General features: G+C 48.2%; 1 protein-coding gene and 1 long non-coding RNA gene across 3 annotated transcripts in view; one reads left to right on the forward strand and one right to left on the reverse strand.

Moving 5' to 3' along the window:
- The first annotated feature begins 1,351 nt into the window (after positions 1-1,351).
- LOC126548396 (uncharacterized) lies at positions 1,352-12,444 on the forward strand. The gene is made up of 5 exons (XM_072285278.1): positions 1,352-1,702; positions 4,326-4,491; positions 5,284-5,497; positions 6,224-6,554; positions 12,169-12,444. Exons 1-5 carry the CDS (start codon positions 1,502-1,504, stop codon positions 12,442-12,444), a joined length of 1,188 nt encoding a protein of 395 aa, XP_072141379.1. The 5' UTR covers positions 1,352-1,501.
- Positions 6,833-15,482, reverse strand: part of LOC140214041 (uncharacterized) — a 69,141-nt gene continuing 60,491 nt past the window's right edge. For both annotated transcript variants that reach the window (XR_011890958.1, XR_011890959.1), the window contains one exon: positions 6,833-7,090. This is a non-coding gene — a long non-coding RNA (uncharacterized lncRNA). The remainder of the gene's footprint in view (positions 7,091-15,482) is intronic.

Raw genomic sequence — 15,482 nt, forward strand, 5'->3', positions numbered from 1 at the left:
GCTAAATCATTGCGGCTGTGGACCATTTGTCGAAGTACGTCGAATCGGCAGCTGTAGCTATCTCTCGCGTCCAGTCACCTAATCGATTTCCTGAAGCTCAGATTTGAAGAGAGGCGTGGCCTGCCAAAAAAGTAATAATATCATACCATGCTACGGCATTCCGCAGCCGCGAACTAAGAAAGTATCTTAGTACGGCAGGGGTGCTGCACCATTACACGTGCGCATTTCATCCCCAGGCAAATGGCCTTACGGAGCGAACCAGCCAAAGTATACATGCACGACTCGCTCCATATACGAAAATAGGGAAAAAAGGAGAAGCCGACTGGGACGTTCACCTTAAGTCAGCTGCTTATTCCGTTAACACGACGCTGCGGATGTCTACCGGGGGCAACGTCATATGAAACCGTCTGCAGGAAGCTGGGCCCGACTGAAAGTGGTCCTCAGTCTGGACACTCCAGTTACCATCTCCAGCTTCGACGACCGAGCGTCCGTCTTTAAAAAGATCAGAACAGCAGCGATCAGAAGAGCTTCACAAGCGCAAGAAACGCAGAAGCGCTACTATGACCGCCGACATCGACCTGCTCCGGTGGATGACGTCGATGACGAGGAATGGGTAAAAAGGGGAGTCAGCTCACCTGGCAAGAAGTTACTAGCGAGGTTTGAAGGACCGTTATCAGTTACTGAGCGCATAGGAGAAAACACCTGGCGCATGAGCACCTGCAGTTCCAGGCGCCAGCCTCGATAGGCGTAAAAGAAGTAACTTCGACCCGTGCGCGTGTCACGCCTCAATAAAAACGTAGCGATGCGTTTGTAGATAATATGTTACATAGTAATTTGCCACACTGAGATTTCAAAATGGATCGGCAATTTGTGAAATCGCGCTTATCGCGAGACTTGTTCACAGGAAGAACCTTCGCGACCTTCCATGAAGCAGGAACCGTACAGGTAGACAGCGATTTCTGAAGAATAGTTGTAAGGTACTTGCTTGTCCCTAGAGATAACTTACTGAAAAAAGAATTTGGTATGTTAGTTAGATATTCATCGACATCATTCCTTCTTCATTCTTCCATCGTCGTACAGTCGTCGTCAAGCGGTCATGGTCATGGCCGACCCTGGTGAGCGAGTGCCATAGCGAAGTGGGCCGATCCCGGATACGTTGTGTGTCGCATATAGCCCAAACAATAAAAAAAACTCTGAACGACCACTACAGATGCTAAATAAAGGTATATGTTCAGCAATACGGTATGTCGCTGCATTGCTTGAATGCTAACCGTATTAACGAAGGCAATCATGGTGAAATGGGTTCTGCGGAATATTTTCTGGAAATGAAACGCTTGATCTGAGCTTCTGTCGTGCGCCTCGGCGAGTTGTGGCCGCGAAGAGAAGGAGAACGCACCGAAATCGCGCGCACTTGTCACGAAGAGGAAGAAAAGATCGAACGTGCCGAAGGCGCGCGCACCGCTGGACCCCGCGGACGGCTGCGTCCACAGCCGGCGAAACGATGTCCGTTGACGGTGAACAGCTGGGGTCCACGATGGACGTCAGCGAAATGTTTGACAAGGACTTCGTGGTGGAGAGCGTGCTCGAGCACCTGGGCACCGAGGAGCTCTTCACGTGCGCAGAGGTGAACCGACTGTGGCAGTCGGTCGCCCTGTCTCTGCTGAGGAAGAAACTGATATCCGTTTCCATCTGCTGTTCACCGGTGAGGAGGCACTGCTTTTATAATTAGGGCCGCTAACGCGTGCTCCGTGGTTGCAACCATGGTCAGGCAGCTTCAGAAAAATTCCTACCAAAGCTTTGCTCGATATTCTGGAGCTGCCCAGATAAGATGACGCTGCAATTACGCATATAGTCGTTGCCAATAGCGTTTCGAGGCTATAGTTCTCGAAACAAGATCTGTTGCGGGGCCGTGTTGCTTGGTTTTTGCAGAATGTGCGATGCGCCAATGTTCAGGTAAATGAGAAAGGCGTCTGTTTCTTTCAATCTCTGGGCCTTTGAATCGGCCAAAGTACTGCAGAGGCCCGGTGCGCGGGACCGACAAGTGCGGTCAATGTGAGCAGTGACTTCGAAGCTTTGGAGAAGTTTTAGAGAGACCCGGAAAGACGCGCAGGCCGAAATTTCATTTGACTAAGCAGTTCAGAGAAGATAGATGGCTGAGAAACGTTCGTCTGTGAGGATTCTTCAAAAAGTTGCAGTGAGAGTATGCAGAATTACAAGAACACGCGCGCGCACACTAGGACACACTGATATGCGAAAAAAAGAAAATTGCTGGGCTATCTGTGAGAAAAAAAAAATGGCTGGCTCATTGCGCGCTGCACCCCACCGAGTAATATAACCCCATCGTGGTATCACTTGTTGGCAGTTGTCATGCTAGCGTCGTCGCCACACTTTCGTCGTGGTCGTTCCGTCATCGTCATACCACCATCGTCACGCCCGTCGACGTCATCCCATTGTCCTCATTCTGTCGACGTCACGCTGCCGCCGTTGCACTATCATTTCATAATCGTCCCCCCATTGTCATACCGCCTTCGTCGTTCCGTCTACGTTATTTCTTCGTCGTTACATCGTCGTCACCCTGGTGAGAATCCTAACAGAGCTGGGCGATCCCGGAGGCAATGTATGTCGTATATAGCCGAAACAATAGGCATCTCGCCAGACTGTAATTAAATATATCTCCAGCAATACGGTGTGTCGCTACATTGTGACGGCCTCACCCGTGATATAACCGGTTGGCAGTTGGAGTGTCGTCTACATGGTGGCTGAAGAGAGGGTGCTGGCTTTTGCTTGCGTCTGAGGGCTTTCCGCAAGTTCACTGTCGATCCCCAACAATCTTCCAAGATGATCATGACCAATATATATGTATACAGGTGCTCCGCGCACTGGAGCGCTTCATCACTCAAATTGTGCAAATCTTCTTCTCACGTTTGAGGTGAACCAGGAATGAGTCAACGATGCGTATTCGCATGTAACGAAGTTCTCTAAATCGAATGCCTTTATCCGCGATTTAATACCTAGGCGAAGGAATATACGGGATAATCATTCAGTTTTCCGGAATTTGTTAAAAATCGCCTTTGGATGATAGCGTAATTCCTGTCCTTGAGCTGGATTATTCCAAGAGACGGACATTACCAGCAAGAGCATTACCAGCGTTGCAATTAATTCCGCTACAGCACATATTGCAATTAACAAATTGTAGCCGGGAATTCGCTAGACGTATCCACTTGAAATGAACTTCCAGGATGACACCGATTTTGAGATATTTCCCAAAGTGTGGGACGAAATACATGAGCGTTCCAGTTACTTTTATGCTTCAATGCGTAAAAGAGCGTTTTGTTAAAAAAGTGAATGGAACAACAGTGTATTTTTACGTCGAGTTTGATGGCGCATATCTTCAAACTGGTGTCCTTCTGGAGGTTCATTGCAAGTGGATACGCCTCGCAAACTTACAGGCTACCATTCGTAAATTGAAATATGATCCACGGAGTAATTGATGAACACGATAATTATTGATTATTTATTTAGTTAAATATGTGCTTCGATTTCTCGTGCAAGTAATGTCCGCCTGTCTGAATAATCCAATGCAAGGACTAGAATTATGTGATCTGCAACAGGTGATTACAAACTCCGGGAAATTTAAAAATGATCAACCCGTAGTGTATCAACGCAGTGGCTACAATACTGTCCAGATAAGTGGCCGCATGAATAGAATCCTATTGAAGAAAAACAAAAGACAAAAAAAGGTGTGACCGGCGCCGTACTCGCGACTGGGATGTTAGGAGCACGTTACGTGTGAGGCACTAGGGGCTCAAATGTGTTGTCGCCACCCGAAATTAGCCTTTCATATTCATCTCACTGCCATGGATAAACATAACGTGTTTGCACGTATATGAGGTGCATTTTTTTTTTACTTCGAACAGATCTCCCTTTAAATCGCATGCAGCATACAGCGCAATTTGGCCTGTTCAGGTGGACTTCCCGAAGAGAACACTACCTGTACGAAACATCGCAATGTCCCCCCTCCCTCCAGGTAGCTAATTAAAATATTCACTGATTGACTCTAGCTCTAACTTGTTTACTTTAACTCGCACGCTTTGCGAAACTGCAGCCTTGGTTTGTCAGCGTCTCTGTCTGCCTTTACCCCAACCGCGGCGACTCGCCGAGTGACCTGCTCACCGAAGGCTTCCCCCTGCTGTCGCAAAAGGTTGCCGAAAGCCGTTCCGTTGACGACGAGTGCCGTGCACCGACTCTCGATGCGTTGATCCTTGCCGCGCAGGCCTGCCATTTATTTCGCCGAGTGAACAATGCGTGTGTGTTGGCGCGCCCAGGAATCGGAGCCGCCGAGCCAGGAGCCAGTGCAGGACAGGCTGCACGCGTGCGTGGAGATCATGTGCTCAAAGTTCGCTCGCTACCGCAACATTGCGCGCCTGGCCGGCATGCGGCCATCCCTTGTGTTCCTGTCCTATCACGCCGACCTGAACGAAGACAGGAGGGGTGAGCGCGCGCCGTGTTTCTGGCCACCGGGCCTCCGCGAAAAAAAGTCACAGGAAAGTAACGCACCCTAAAAAATTTTTAGATTGGTAAACTATTCTTGAATAATTCCATTTGGCTAAGACGGGTTGGGAGCCAAACATCTCTTTCTTGAATTTTGCGATGAAAACTCATCGCCGTTGCGTCAGTCTGACGTCGCGTCTTTCAGTTTCCTCTGTAGCATATTTGGACCGTTTGGGTGCAGGAAGAGTTATAGAAACTTGCTAGGTTGAGCCTTTGGTATCTTTACAATGCACTCACGTGATCCTCATTCACCAATAAACAAAACTAGACCCGAGAGCAGACGCTTGCCAAATCTTCGTCACGGCGAACTGATGTGAGAATTTCAGGGCGACGTTGCAGCCTGCAGTTCTCTGCTCCATTTCTGGTCTTGTCATGCATCAGTTGAGGGCGACCGCTTTCCTATTGTGGAAACCTAATTTATTAATACAGCTTTACTACATGTGCCTCTTTGTTGCCCCTTTAGAGCGATGCCCAAAGTGAATGGCTACCGCCAAGCCTCTGAATAATAATACATGATCTGTGTTCCATGCCATACTAACGCTTTTCAGAACATTAGCGTTCCTGCATACGCCCTCTATGTATACATAAGTGCGTGCAGGCATTGTGCCCACTTGGTGGGGATTGTCGGCCAGCATATCAAAATAATGATAATGACGGTGGCTGCCGAATGCTCTAAGTTATGACGCAGCGCGTGCAAACATACTGTGCATGCATTTATCTCTGCGTACCCAGTGGTCGACTGCGTGCGCGAGCTGCTCCCCTTGAACTCAGTCATCGTGTATTTCAAGTTGGAGCTCATCCGAATGGCCGACGACTCCGATGACAGCTCGCACGAGGGCGTCTTCGGCGAGTTCTTATTCCACGCCGAGCCAATCGTGCGACGTGAGCCGAGTGACGACGACGACCAGCAGCAACCGCCGCCGCCGCCGGACAGCCCCGTCCCCGGGTTAGCACCATAATCAAAGAACCATTTGGCTGCTGTAGAGCGACCGATACGAGTCAGCGGGACGGATGACGCGTTACCCCTATAGAACTTCGTTGTGCTCTCTGGTCACGTGTACAGTGTATGCAGTACTGCACAGCGCGTCTTTCTAGATCTGTTTGCATCACTAGAACGGCGCCACGAATGCGAAGGTTGAGATCAGCTAAAAGAACAGTGGTCTCAAGTGGGTCAAAGGCAAGTCCCCTTGTCGAGAGTTGACTCCACGCTGGCGCTTCCCTGACCTCCCGCTACTGATCGCATAAGGTGCCCGTATTTCTGTAACCTCTTTGTCTTTAAGGAATGTATATCTCTGACCAGCGCCATAATATATAGAGAGCAGGTGATGGCCCAGCATTGTCAGCCCACGTGGAAGAGAGAAATGCGGTCTCAACAATGTGGACGTTCGGGAGAGAGAGAAAATACTTTATTGGTAGGAAATGTGGGTAGGATGCCGCGGGTCCTCAGTCCAGAGCCTCGCTCGCAGGACCGAGGGAAAGAGGTGCGTAGAGGTACGATTACAAAGGAGGGCAGTAATAGTGAAGGTGTCGGTTTGCAACGCACCTGCTTGCCGACGAGAAGGACAAGAGTGCGAAGGGTACATGCAACAGATGCGCAAGTCACAGGTCGTCGCCCGCGAAACTTGTGCTAGCTTCCAAGCGTGAAATCCTTCTTTCTGTACAATCGGCGCAGCCCGTCGTCGCAGTCTGCGCCGAGCCAGGCGCAGGAGCGTCGTTCCGAAGGCGAGCCACCACCAACACCGCCAGCCGTTCCGGTTGCTAATGCTGCTGCTGCCCCCTTCGCGGCGGACGCACCCGCCGATGGATCGCTGCCGGCCGCGGCGTTGCCTGTCGTCTGGCCACGTCCCCGCATTCCATCGACGGGCAGAGGCAGCGGCGCCGTCTTCCACAACGTGCTGCCCGGCGTGCTCATGTTCCAGGCTTTGCACGTCACCGAAGGCACCCTGGAGGCGGACGTCGCCAACTCCCGGTTCACGGAAGAGGCCACCGGCAGGATCATAAAGGTGAAATGTGCCACGTGTGTAGGAAACATCATTTCATTAACTGAGGAACAGTGCCCTTGGACCATTTTTGTAATTGCTACTTGGCTACACTCTAAGAACAGTTTACACCCTTTGGAGTGCCCCTTCTGCCACACAACAATAATCGTCATCTGCCTTGATGCGTTTCCTTTCTTTAACGCTGCGAGCCCGGTACTTTCTTGTAAAGAACGGCATGCGCGTTATCAGCATGATAGCCTATCATGCTGATAACGCGCATGCCGTTCTTTACAGGAAAGTACCGGGCTCGCAGCGTTAAAGAAAGGAAACGCATCAAGGCAGATGACGATTATTGTTGTGTGGCAGAAGGGGCACTCCAAAGGGTGTAAACTGTTCTTAGAGTGTAGCTGGTGAGTCATTGCCGCGGCTCTTTTGTCTCATGTTTTCTATCCTCTCCAGTGTGGCCGCATTTATAGTGATAGCTGTTGTGAGCGCACTCCTAGTCGTTTTGACGTCCGCCGGTGTCCATCGCAGGAATCCCAAAGTGCTTTACGAGAAGCCTGTAAAACAGGGAGAGACGCAGAGAAAAATCACCGCCCAAGCACTCCGTACAGTTGGTTAACCAGCAAAGCTGAAACATGCGGCCCCGGTGTTTATCACTGGGTTAATTCCGACGGTTCCTCAAACGACGGCTTGGTAGGCTGCCTGATCCTCGGTATGCAGTTACTGCTTGCACTCAGCTGCACGAGCCTGTTCTCGTGCCCGGGCTGCAGCATCGGCACGGCGTGGATGAGCTAGTTACCGGTTCTGCTCGCGGCGTTGCTGATCGAAAGCTGCCTGCTCCTCAGGAGTATATATGATGCGGGGCCTATCATTTCGCGGCCGGAAAGAAACTGCTGCGCGCGCGCTCGGCCGCAACGGAGGGCAACGACGTCCCTACTGGCTCAGCCCATCGCGCGCCTCTCTTCCTCTTTTTTTTTTCGCGCATGCGCATGGGGTTTCGCCGGAGAAGTTTTCGGCGTACAGGCGACAGACGGACACACGAACGAATGGGCTACCCATGCATATATAGCTTCGCTGTAAAAATGCGTCGTATTCCTCGTTGATTAGAAACCCCGGTCCACAGAGGGTCAGTCGCAGGTTTTACCTATATATCAGTCAATTTCTTTTCTTGATTAAACAATGTGAAAAATATAAGTTCAAAAAGTGCTTTCAAGGCACCATGCCACTATAAACGGTATCCGCAAGTCCTCCTTAGTATTCGCATACGCTTAACAATGCCTCAACTCTTGGGAGCCGTTCGGGCTCTGGATTTTGCAACCGGTATACACTGCCACCATTCTACCTATGCTTGGCACGAAGGTATATCCTTATCGGCTGCAAGTCTAAGTCAGCGTTACTGACTGCCGTTTTAGTTCGTCAAAAACTGTGGAGGCTCAGCAGCATATTGAGGTGAAAAGAAAGGATATATTTTCATCTTCATATTCAACTGGCAAAAAAAGATGTTTACCGAGAACTCTCAGCCACTCTACCGATGTTACAGGAGACGCACCATTATAGCTGCTATGATTGGCTGACGTCACGCTCTGCAGCTTTTCTATAAACCAACTCCAAGGTGAAATAATTTAAACAAAGCTAGTGGTAAAATCTGAACGACTAGACAGGAAAGTGAAGAAAGGAATAGCCGTAGTTCTCTATTCACCACCGGGAGCGCTACCTCCACAATGACTGAAGCGTTTTTCTTCTCGACAAGCAAATGCCCCGGCGACTCTGCAAATATTTGCTCCAGCCGATGCCACACGAAAAGACTTGCTGCACATAATACTGCGCCGCTGTCGATGCCTGGAGAACTATGACTGGCTCAGCGTTGGACCTATAAACCAGCACCGAGCTAAAAGAAGAACGAAACCCGCGGTAAAAAAAACGAGACATAGATATGAAAAAGAAACAAGAAACCGTGTCACTCCCTTTTTCCACCATGCCCCTGGGAACGCCACCGCCACAAACAATGGCGACATTGGTAGCAACACAGTAGAGTCGACAGTGAAGGGAGTTTTCTTTTTCTTCTCGAAAGCAGATAGCCCGTGCGCATCTGCGAATGTTAAACATTCGTAGGTGCGATTGGTAAACATCGATACTATGCGAAACCGTGGAAGACTTAGTATAGTATATGGCGCCAGCTATCGCGTTGATGCTTCGCCCTTGTGGGTGAAATTGCAACATTTCTTTCGCCTTCCCTGGCGAATGACAAGTATGCCTTGTGCGTGTGCCTTATCTGCTTTGCTTTGGACTTTTCCAGCTGGAATTGGCGCTGAGAAACGCAACAGTCTGAATTTTGAAAAGCGACCTAATGCTGACTTTATATTCGAAAATCTTTGTAAATTTCCCTCAACCGCGCTGTGGTTAGAACGTTGGACCCGGGAGAAACAGCAAGCGGCTACAAAACGACCACCGACACAGGGACCTTCTCCTGGTGCGCACCAAAACCACGCATGCTCGTCGGTATGTGAAGTTAGCCGAGTCACGCTGACTTGAAAACCGCGAGTCTTTCGACGAGTGAACTGGCTCTCGCAAGCTTTGGCAGATCCACATCCTATGCAGCAAGTACAGATCGTCCATACGGCGAAGCATGTGCAGCTTGGCGCCGACAAGTTCGAAGAGGTTACATTATTTCCTTAGCTAGCTCCAAACCTGACTTTACACGCTCCCGCTCAGCGGCACTGACCAAAATTTCCTATTTACAGTCGAACAGCTCACCCTTGCATTAGAAGCTGCCAACTCGCGAAGCGCTCCACGCAGGGACGATATAATATATATCCAATAATAAGCGATTTGCAACCTCGACTAGCTGGAGAAGCTGGCGCTACTTGAAGAGCTCAGTTATGTCTAGGAATGTAAACATTATGTGGTCTATACCCGATCACCAATACTTCAAAACGTAGGACGCCATTGACAACATTCGGTCCATTTCGCGCACGTAGACGCTGTGCAAGCTTCTCTAGCGGATGGTGCTGACGCTGCTTGTGTGTCACCTCGAGTAAGCGAACGCAGAATCATTAGACTTTATCTAGACGGGTTTCCGACCGGGTATGGTGTGCGCAGGACAGCTCCTGCTGCCGCACTGTATAAAGTCGCCGGAGATGGGACGGGAACAACCGGGGCATGATTGCCGAAGTCAAGCGATAGCTTCCTGAGCTAAACGTGTTGGTCACCTTGTTGATATGTCCTATATGTACCGCGGAATCCAATTTCGTTTTGCGTATGGTGCCCTTGCTGTATATATGCTCTTGAAAGGGAGAAATTACCATCCGCCTGACTGTAGCACGATGCTACAAAGGAAACTCATGCAGTTTTTCTGAGAGAAACCGGATGGGTTTTCGTTGCACTAAAGAAAATTGAACCTTTAAAGGTGCTTTCTAGTGTCTGTATAACTCACCCATCTTACAACCAAAGAATAGGGTGTTTAGGCGAATTAATACACCCATCTGAAAGGGTGATCGTTTGTAATCGCATCCTTTCCTCTTATGTATGTCTTGCCAAAATGCGCGCTACGTTTTATTTCTGCAGCGATACATTTTATTCTATCAGTATGCCCTATAGTCTACAGGACGCCCACCGAAGTAATCCCAAAGTGTTTCCCGACACGTTTATAAAAAAAATATTTGAAAAAAAGCACAACCTGCATACGAGCATGTGCCTACAGAGTGCGAAGTGTTACCTCTCGACCACTCTGCCGACACCCTTGCAGGGAACATAACAGCAGCTTGAGAGTGCAGTAGCCCCTATAGCTGCCCTGATAGGCTGACGTCACGCTCCTCAGTGCTTCAGTTTATCTGTAAAACAGCACCAAGGCGAACCAATGTAAGCGAAGCTAGCAGCAAGATGTGAAAGGCAGGAAGGAGGGAAGAGGAGAATGTAGTTGTCTCTTTCCACTTTACGACCGGGGCGCGCCAGTTCCACAATAAATGTTGTGCTCTTAGCGGTCGAAGAATGTTCCTCGTGCAACTGCATGCGAATGTTTATTCTAACCGATACTGCATGAAACAGCGCAAGACTTACTGCGCATAATATTGCACAGGCCCCGATCCTACACCAGAAAGAACATGCACCTGAAGAAATATGATTGGCTGACGCGCTAATATGAGTCGCTGATGATTGGCAGACGATCTATATAAAACAGCACCGGGCTGAAACAACTTAAACGAAGCCAATGCTAAAACACGAAAGACAGGGTAGGAAATAAAAGATAGCTCGAACAAATTATTGGCGAGAACTGCTGGGAAATAGGCACTTATGGCTTTTTCAGGAACGCTGACTGGGCCTGCTGTTGCATCAGGTTGTGTCGTTGAGCGGAATTAGAGCGGAAAGAAATGATATGGACAAGACCAGGGTATCGAACCGGAACTAAACTGAAAACCGGCAAAAAAACGTTATTTTGGCTCGAACCGGTACTGAACTGGAACGATTTCTTTTTTCACTAGGGAGTGCATGAAACCGAAAAGATAAAAAAATAACGGTTTTCAGTTCAGCCTGGCCACCTTTTCTCCATGGAAATTTTCGTCCATGCATTTCCTGAACTTGTGGCTAAGCTATGCTACCTCATTCCTAAAAACTCACAATCTTCCCCTTGGTTTTAAGAATAGCAGCACCGTTTCAGCCTATGACGTCAGGGGGCTGACTAGGTGCGATGTTAACGGTACAATATTTGCATCTCATCTGGCGCGCGGACTCGCCAAACTGCGATGCGTGTAGAATATCTGAGACAGTGCAGCATATGTACTTGTTTCTTGTCCCCTGCAGTATGACTGCGAACAGCAGGCATTGATCTCTTCGTTAGCGCCAATTAACAAAAGACCGTTCAGTGAAAAAAGTGAAAGAAAAATATCAATGAAGCAGGACATTGGGCCGCTCTTATAATATTTAGTTAACACAGGCCTATATTCAAGGCTGTGAACGGGCTATTCGCATGCTATATAGCCTGTCCTCGTCATTACTGCTTTATTTTTCTCCTCTACCTGAGCAGAGTGGCAGGCGGGAGGCCCTCTCTTCATTTCCTCGAAATATTCTCCTCTCTATCTCTCCCTGAGTCTCTCCCTCCCTCCTTCGCATCACATAGATTCCAGCATAGGTGCTAGATCTGCATAATTCTGTGGTAACTACGTGCGGACTGAAGAGCAAACATGCGTAATCTTTCTGTGCAGCTTATCAGTAGCGCCGAGTTTTTGTACAAAATAAATTTGTTCTATTTTCCTGTAATTTTATAGTTTGGCTATACAAATGACATTGAACCTCTTCGAACCAATTTGCACCCTTTACATTTTGGGCTCTGCAGTAGCACCGGAACTGAACTGCTTTCGTTGAACCGAACCAAGACCGGTAAGCAAAAACTTTCGGTTCGGCACGCTGGACAAGACAAAGCGTCTGTCCTGTCCACATCGTTTCTCTCCGATCCGCACCTAGGCGGAGCGTGGTGAGCACTTGCACCAACTAAACCATGCGCCTAACTGTCTGTCACGTCTTTTGCTCTCCGTCCCCTCTCCACTGGCAACCAGGTCCTGAGAAGTTTTATAAATCGATGTAAAATTGACGTGGGCGTCACGCTGAAGAGCCCCGGCGGCGTCCCTGACTCGTGCTGCAGGTGACCTCGGTGGCCATCTTCAACGCCATGCAGAGCAGTCGCTTGGACCCGTTCATGCGCAGCCTGGGAGAGAGCTTCGGCCCCACGACCGACACCATCGCGGTGGCGTTCCCGCGCAACCAGGACGAGGCGCGGCTCGAGCTGGAGGCCTTCGAGCGCAACTTTCCGAGGGTGCCCGCGCTGGCCAACCAGGCCACAGAGTTTAACGTGGACGGCCAGTTCGCGCCCATTGGCCGCCTGAAGCTCATACTGCTGCTTATCAGGCTCCTCGACTAAGAAGGTGTGTGCATGCCATCACACGTAGTGCTTAAAAGTCAGGGGGGGGGGTCCCGGCCACCCCTCCATTTTCTTGAGTGTTGCGGTTGCAAATAAATAGGGAGTTTGTCTGTCGCCACCAGAAAAGGCTCATGCTCAGAGCGGTAGTCTGAACATTCGATGCCGAAAGCACATACATGTACAATTAGTGGCTGATGCCAGAAATCGAGTTGCAGTGTACAGGTCTCAGCAGCTAGGACATATATGCATAGTTGGCCCGAACTGAGATTTGAAGTGTGCAAACTTCACCCTCGTTTTGACAAACTGTGCTCTTGTAAGCAGCCACACTGTAGCCCTAGGAACAGTCACTCCTGCTGGCGCATGCTTTGCCTTAACCTCTTCGCTACCAGTGTCCGCATTCGTGGGCACTTTCTTAAAGCCAAGTATTCCTGGGCGAGAAGTTGCGAGACATTAAAACTGCACGTCTTTCTTATATCCTGAATTATGGTTTATTAAACTTAAAATGAAGGAAGCCATATCTTGGCTCAAGTAGCCATTAAAAAAAGATAGCTGCATCAGCGCAAATGTTCCTGTCCGCTGTCAGTGGACACTTTTCCTAAATCCAATTACGTACGCCTCAGCAAAAAGTTCTGTGGCATTCGAACCACTCGAGATTTTTCACCCTGCACCATAGTTTACCCTGCTTCCAAAGTAAGGCGCCATATCTCGGTTGAAGCGACCGTTAAAAAAAAGAAAATGGCTGCTAACAGCTCACTATAAATATTATAGCTCTTTTCACAACTTGTGTCCACACGGTTTTTCAGCTTTAAGATACTTTTTATGTAACCAATTCTTTTTTTTTTCTGTGATCTCCTGAAATACTGTGAAACAAAGTTTGAAGAACAGTTACACATTTGCTGTCTGCAGCGCTCGACTGCATGGTGCGGAGAAAATAATTATGACAGTGGCTGCGAATTTTAAGGTAAACCAGGCTGGAAATACATGTCCTGCGAGTGCATAAATAAGGTTGCTTCATCTTGCAAAGCAGTGTGTCTCAAACCACGCAGAAATAATTAAAAAGAAAAAGTCACAGGGCATTCACTAAACCGTTTAGACAAACGTAATCGTCTATTTAAAAAAAAAGAACATTTAAAGTACCTCGTTTGAAAGGTGCGGTTTTTTTTTTTTTTTGGCCAGTTTCCCAACTGTTCTCCCTCAGAATGTACGAAGAGAAAAGTGTCCATACACAGAATTTCTTGTGTACTGCGTCACGTCCTCACGACGCCCCTAAACGCGGAGCTCGGCATTCATTTTGTTTACGCAATGTTCGGTTTATTTTCGAAAAGTATGCGACAAAAAAGTAGACATCACAAGCAGAGAGAGCGGTGATTAGCAGCTAAAACACCATCTTTTGATTAGATAAGAGATTCATTTTCTCAATCCCAGGCTGACATGAGGCGCAAGAGTAATGACGTGACTCGCGTCTTTCATTCTGTCCGTCATGTATATTCCTTTCATTTTTTTTCCTCTTCTTACTTACGAAAACGTTTGTAGGCGTTTGTGAATTCGGCGTACAAAATTTTTTGGGGCAGCGACAATCGTGACTTGCGCAGTATAGTCAAGTGAGCATGGCGGTGCTAATTGGCCTTGGTTTCGGGCCTGGAATCGCGGAGTTGTGAGGAACTTTAAAGGGACACTAAAGAGAGAGGGGGGGGGTGAAAAATGATTTTTTCTGCATCAGTAAATTACCGTTCTACAACACCAAAAACAGCACTCTTACAACGATAAGACGTTTGGTAAGCCAGAAAAAGCGCAAGAACGAAATGCGGGTGGCGACGCCCACTTAAGTTCCCGCACGTGTGGGCTGTGAGGTCTTGGATTTTGATGGCATCTTCTAGGGCCTTCTAACTATATATAGCGGTACAGATTGACTACGTTGTGTTCTAAAGGAACCAAATATTAAACATGGCAAGTTTCGGGAACCTTTAGTGAGCCAACGCGGCTCAAATGCGATAACATACGTTGGAATCCCCGACGTCACGCTGACGTACCGGCGCTGGGGTTTCGGCGCGAAATTCAAATACTGATACTTGGACCTTCATTTTTTTCATCTAATAATCAAACTATTTTTTTTTTTTTTTTGGAATGACTGCCTGCAGGGTTCTCAAACAATGCTTCATTAGTCTAAACTGATTTATTGTTTCGCTTTAGTGTCCCTTTAAGTCGGATTTCGCCTTGTGAACCACGAGCGATGCTGGGCTTATAGCAAAACGTGTTATGTCACCACGATGTAAGCATTTGCTTTGATTATGCGCTCTTCCAGGAGTGCAAAGTTGGATCACTTTGTTCAGCGAGTTTAACCGAAGTTGCGGTATAAGAGAAAGTTAAACTAACGGTAATTTTAATAAAAACGCTGTGCTGTGTACCCTAAACCTGCTTGCATAGATTGTTTATGCGCTTTGGCAGAGCCAATTTTCGCGTCAACTAGAGTCTCCAAAGACATCATAACAAAACATCATTCTTTTTTTTGCTGTCACGATTATGGTATATGTTTTCATTTGAAACGTTAGGACCATCGTACTCAAAGACACCTTCATTTTGTTTGATTCTCCGGGAGCACTTCTGTTCCGAGATGTCATCATATTTGACGCTCTGTTCATTTCCCATTCAGGGGCGTTGATCTCCACGCAACGTCAAGCCCCCATTGTGACGTAGCTTACTGCGTGTGGCGCATATCGTTTGCAAGCTGGGCGAAGCTGACGCTATTGGCTGGCGAAAACAAGCAACGACTGACTTTCTTTTTCCTTTCCCTCACGCGAGCCGCTGCAGAGTAATTGTTAGCTTTGACGTTGTGTCGAGATCCACGCCCCTGAATGCGAAATGAACAGACTGTCAAATATGATGACACCTCGGAACAGAAGTGCTCCAGGAGAATCAAACAAAGTGAAAGTGTCTTCAAATACGATGGTCCTATAACGTTTCCAGTACATACCACGTTCTGGGTAGCAACAAAATTAAAAAGTATTTCTTAATGATGCGTTTGATCACTCTAACTTGTC

The sequence above is a fragment of the Dermacentor andersoni genome, chromosome 1 (genome assembly GCF_023375885.2).
Source record: "Dermacentor andersoni chromosome 1, qqDerAnde1_hic_scaffold, whole genome shotgun sequence".
Taxonomy (NCBI): Eukaryota; Metazoa; Arthropoda; class Arachnida; order Ixodida; family Ixodidae; genus Dermacentor; species Dermacentor andersoni.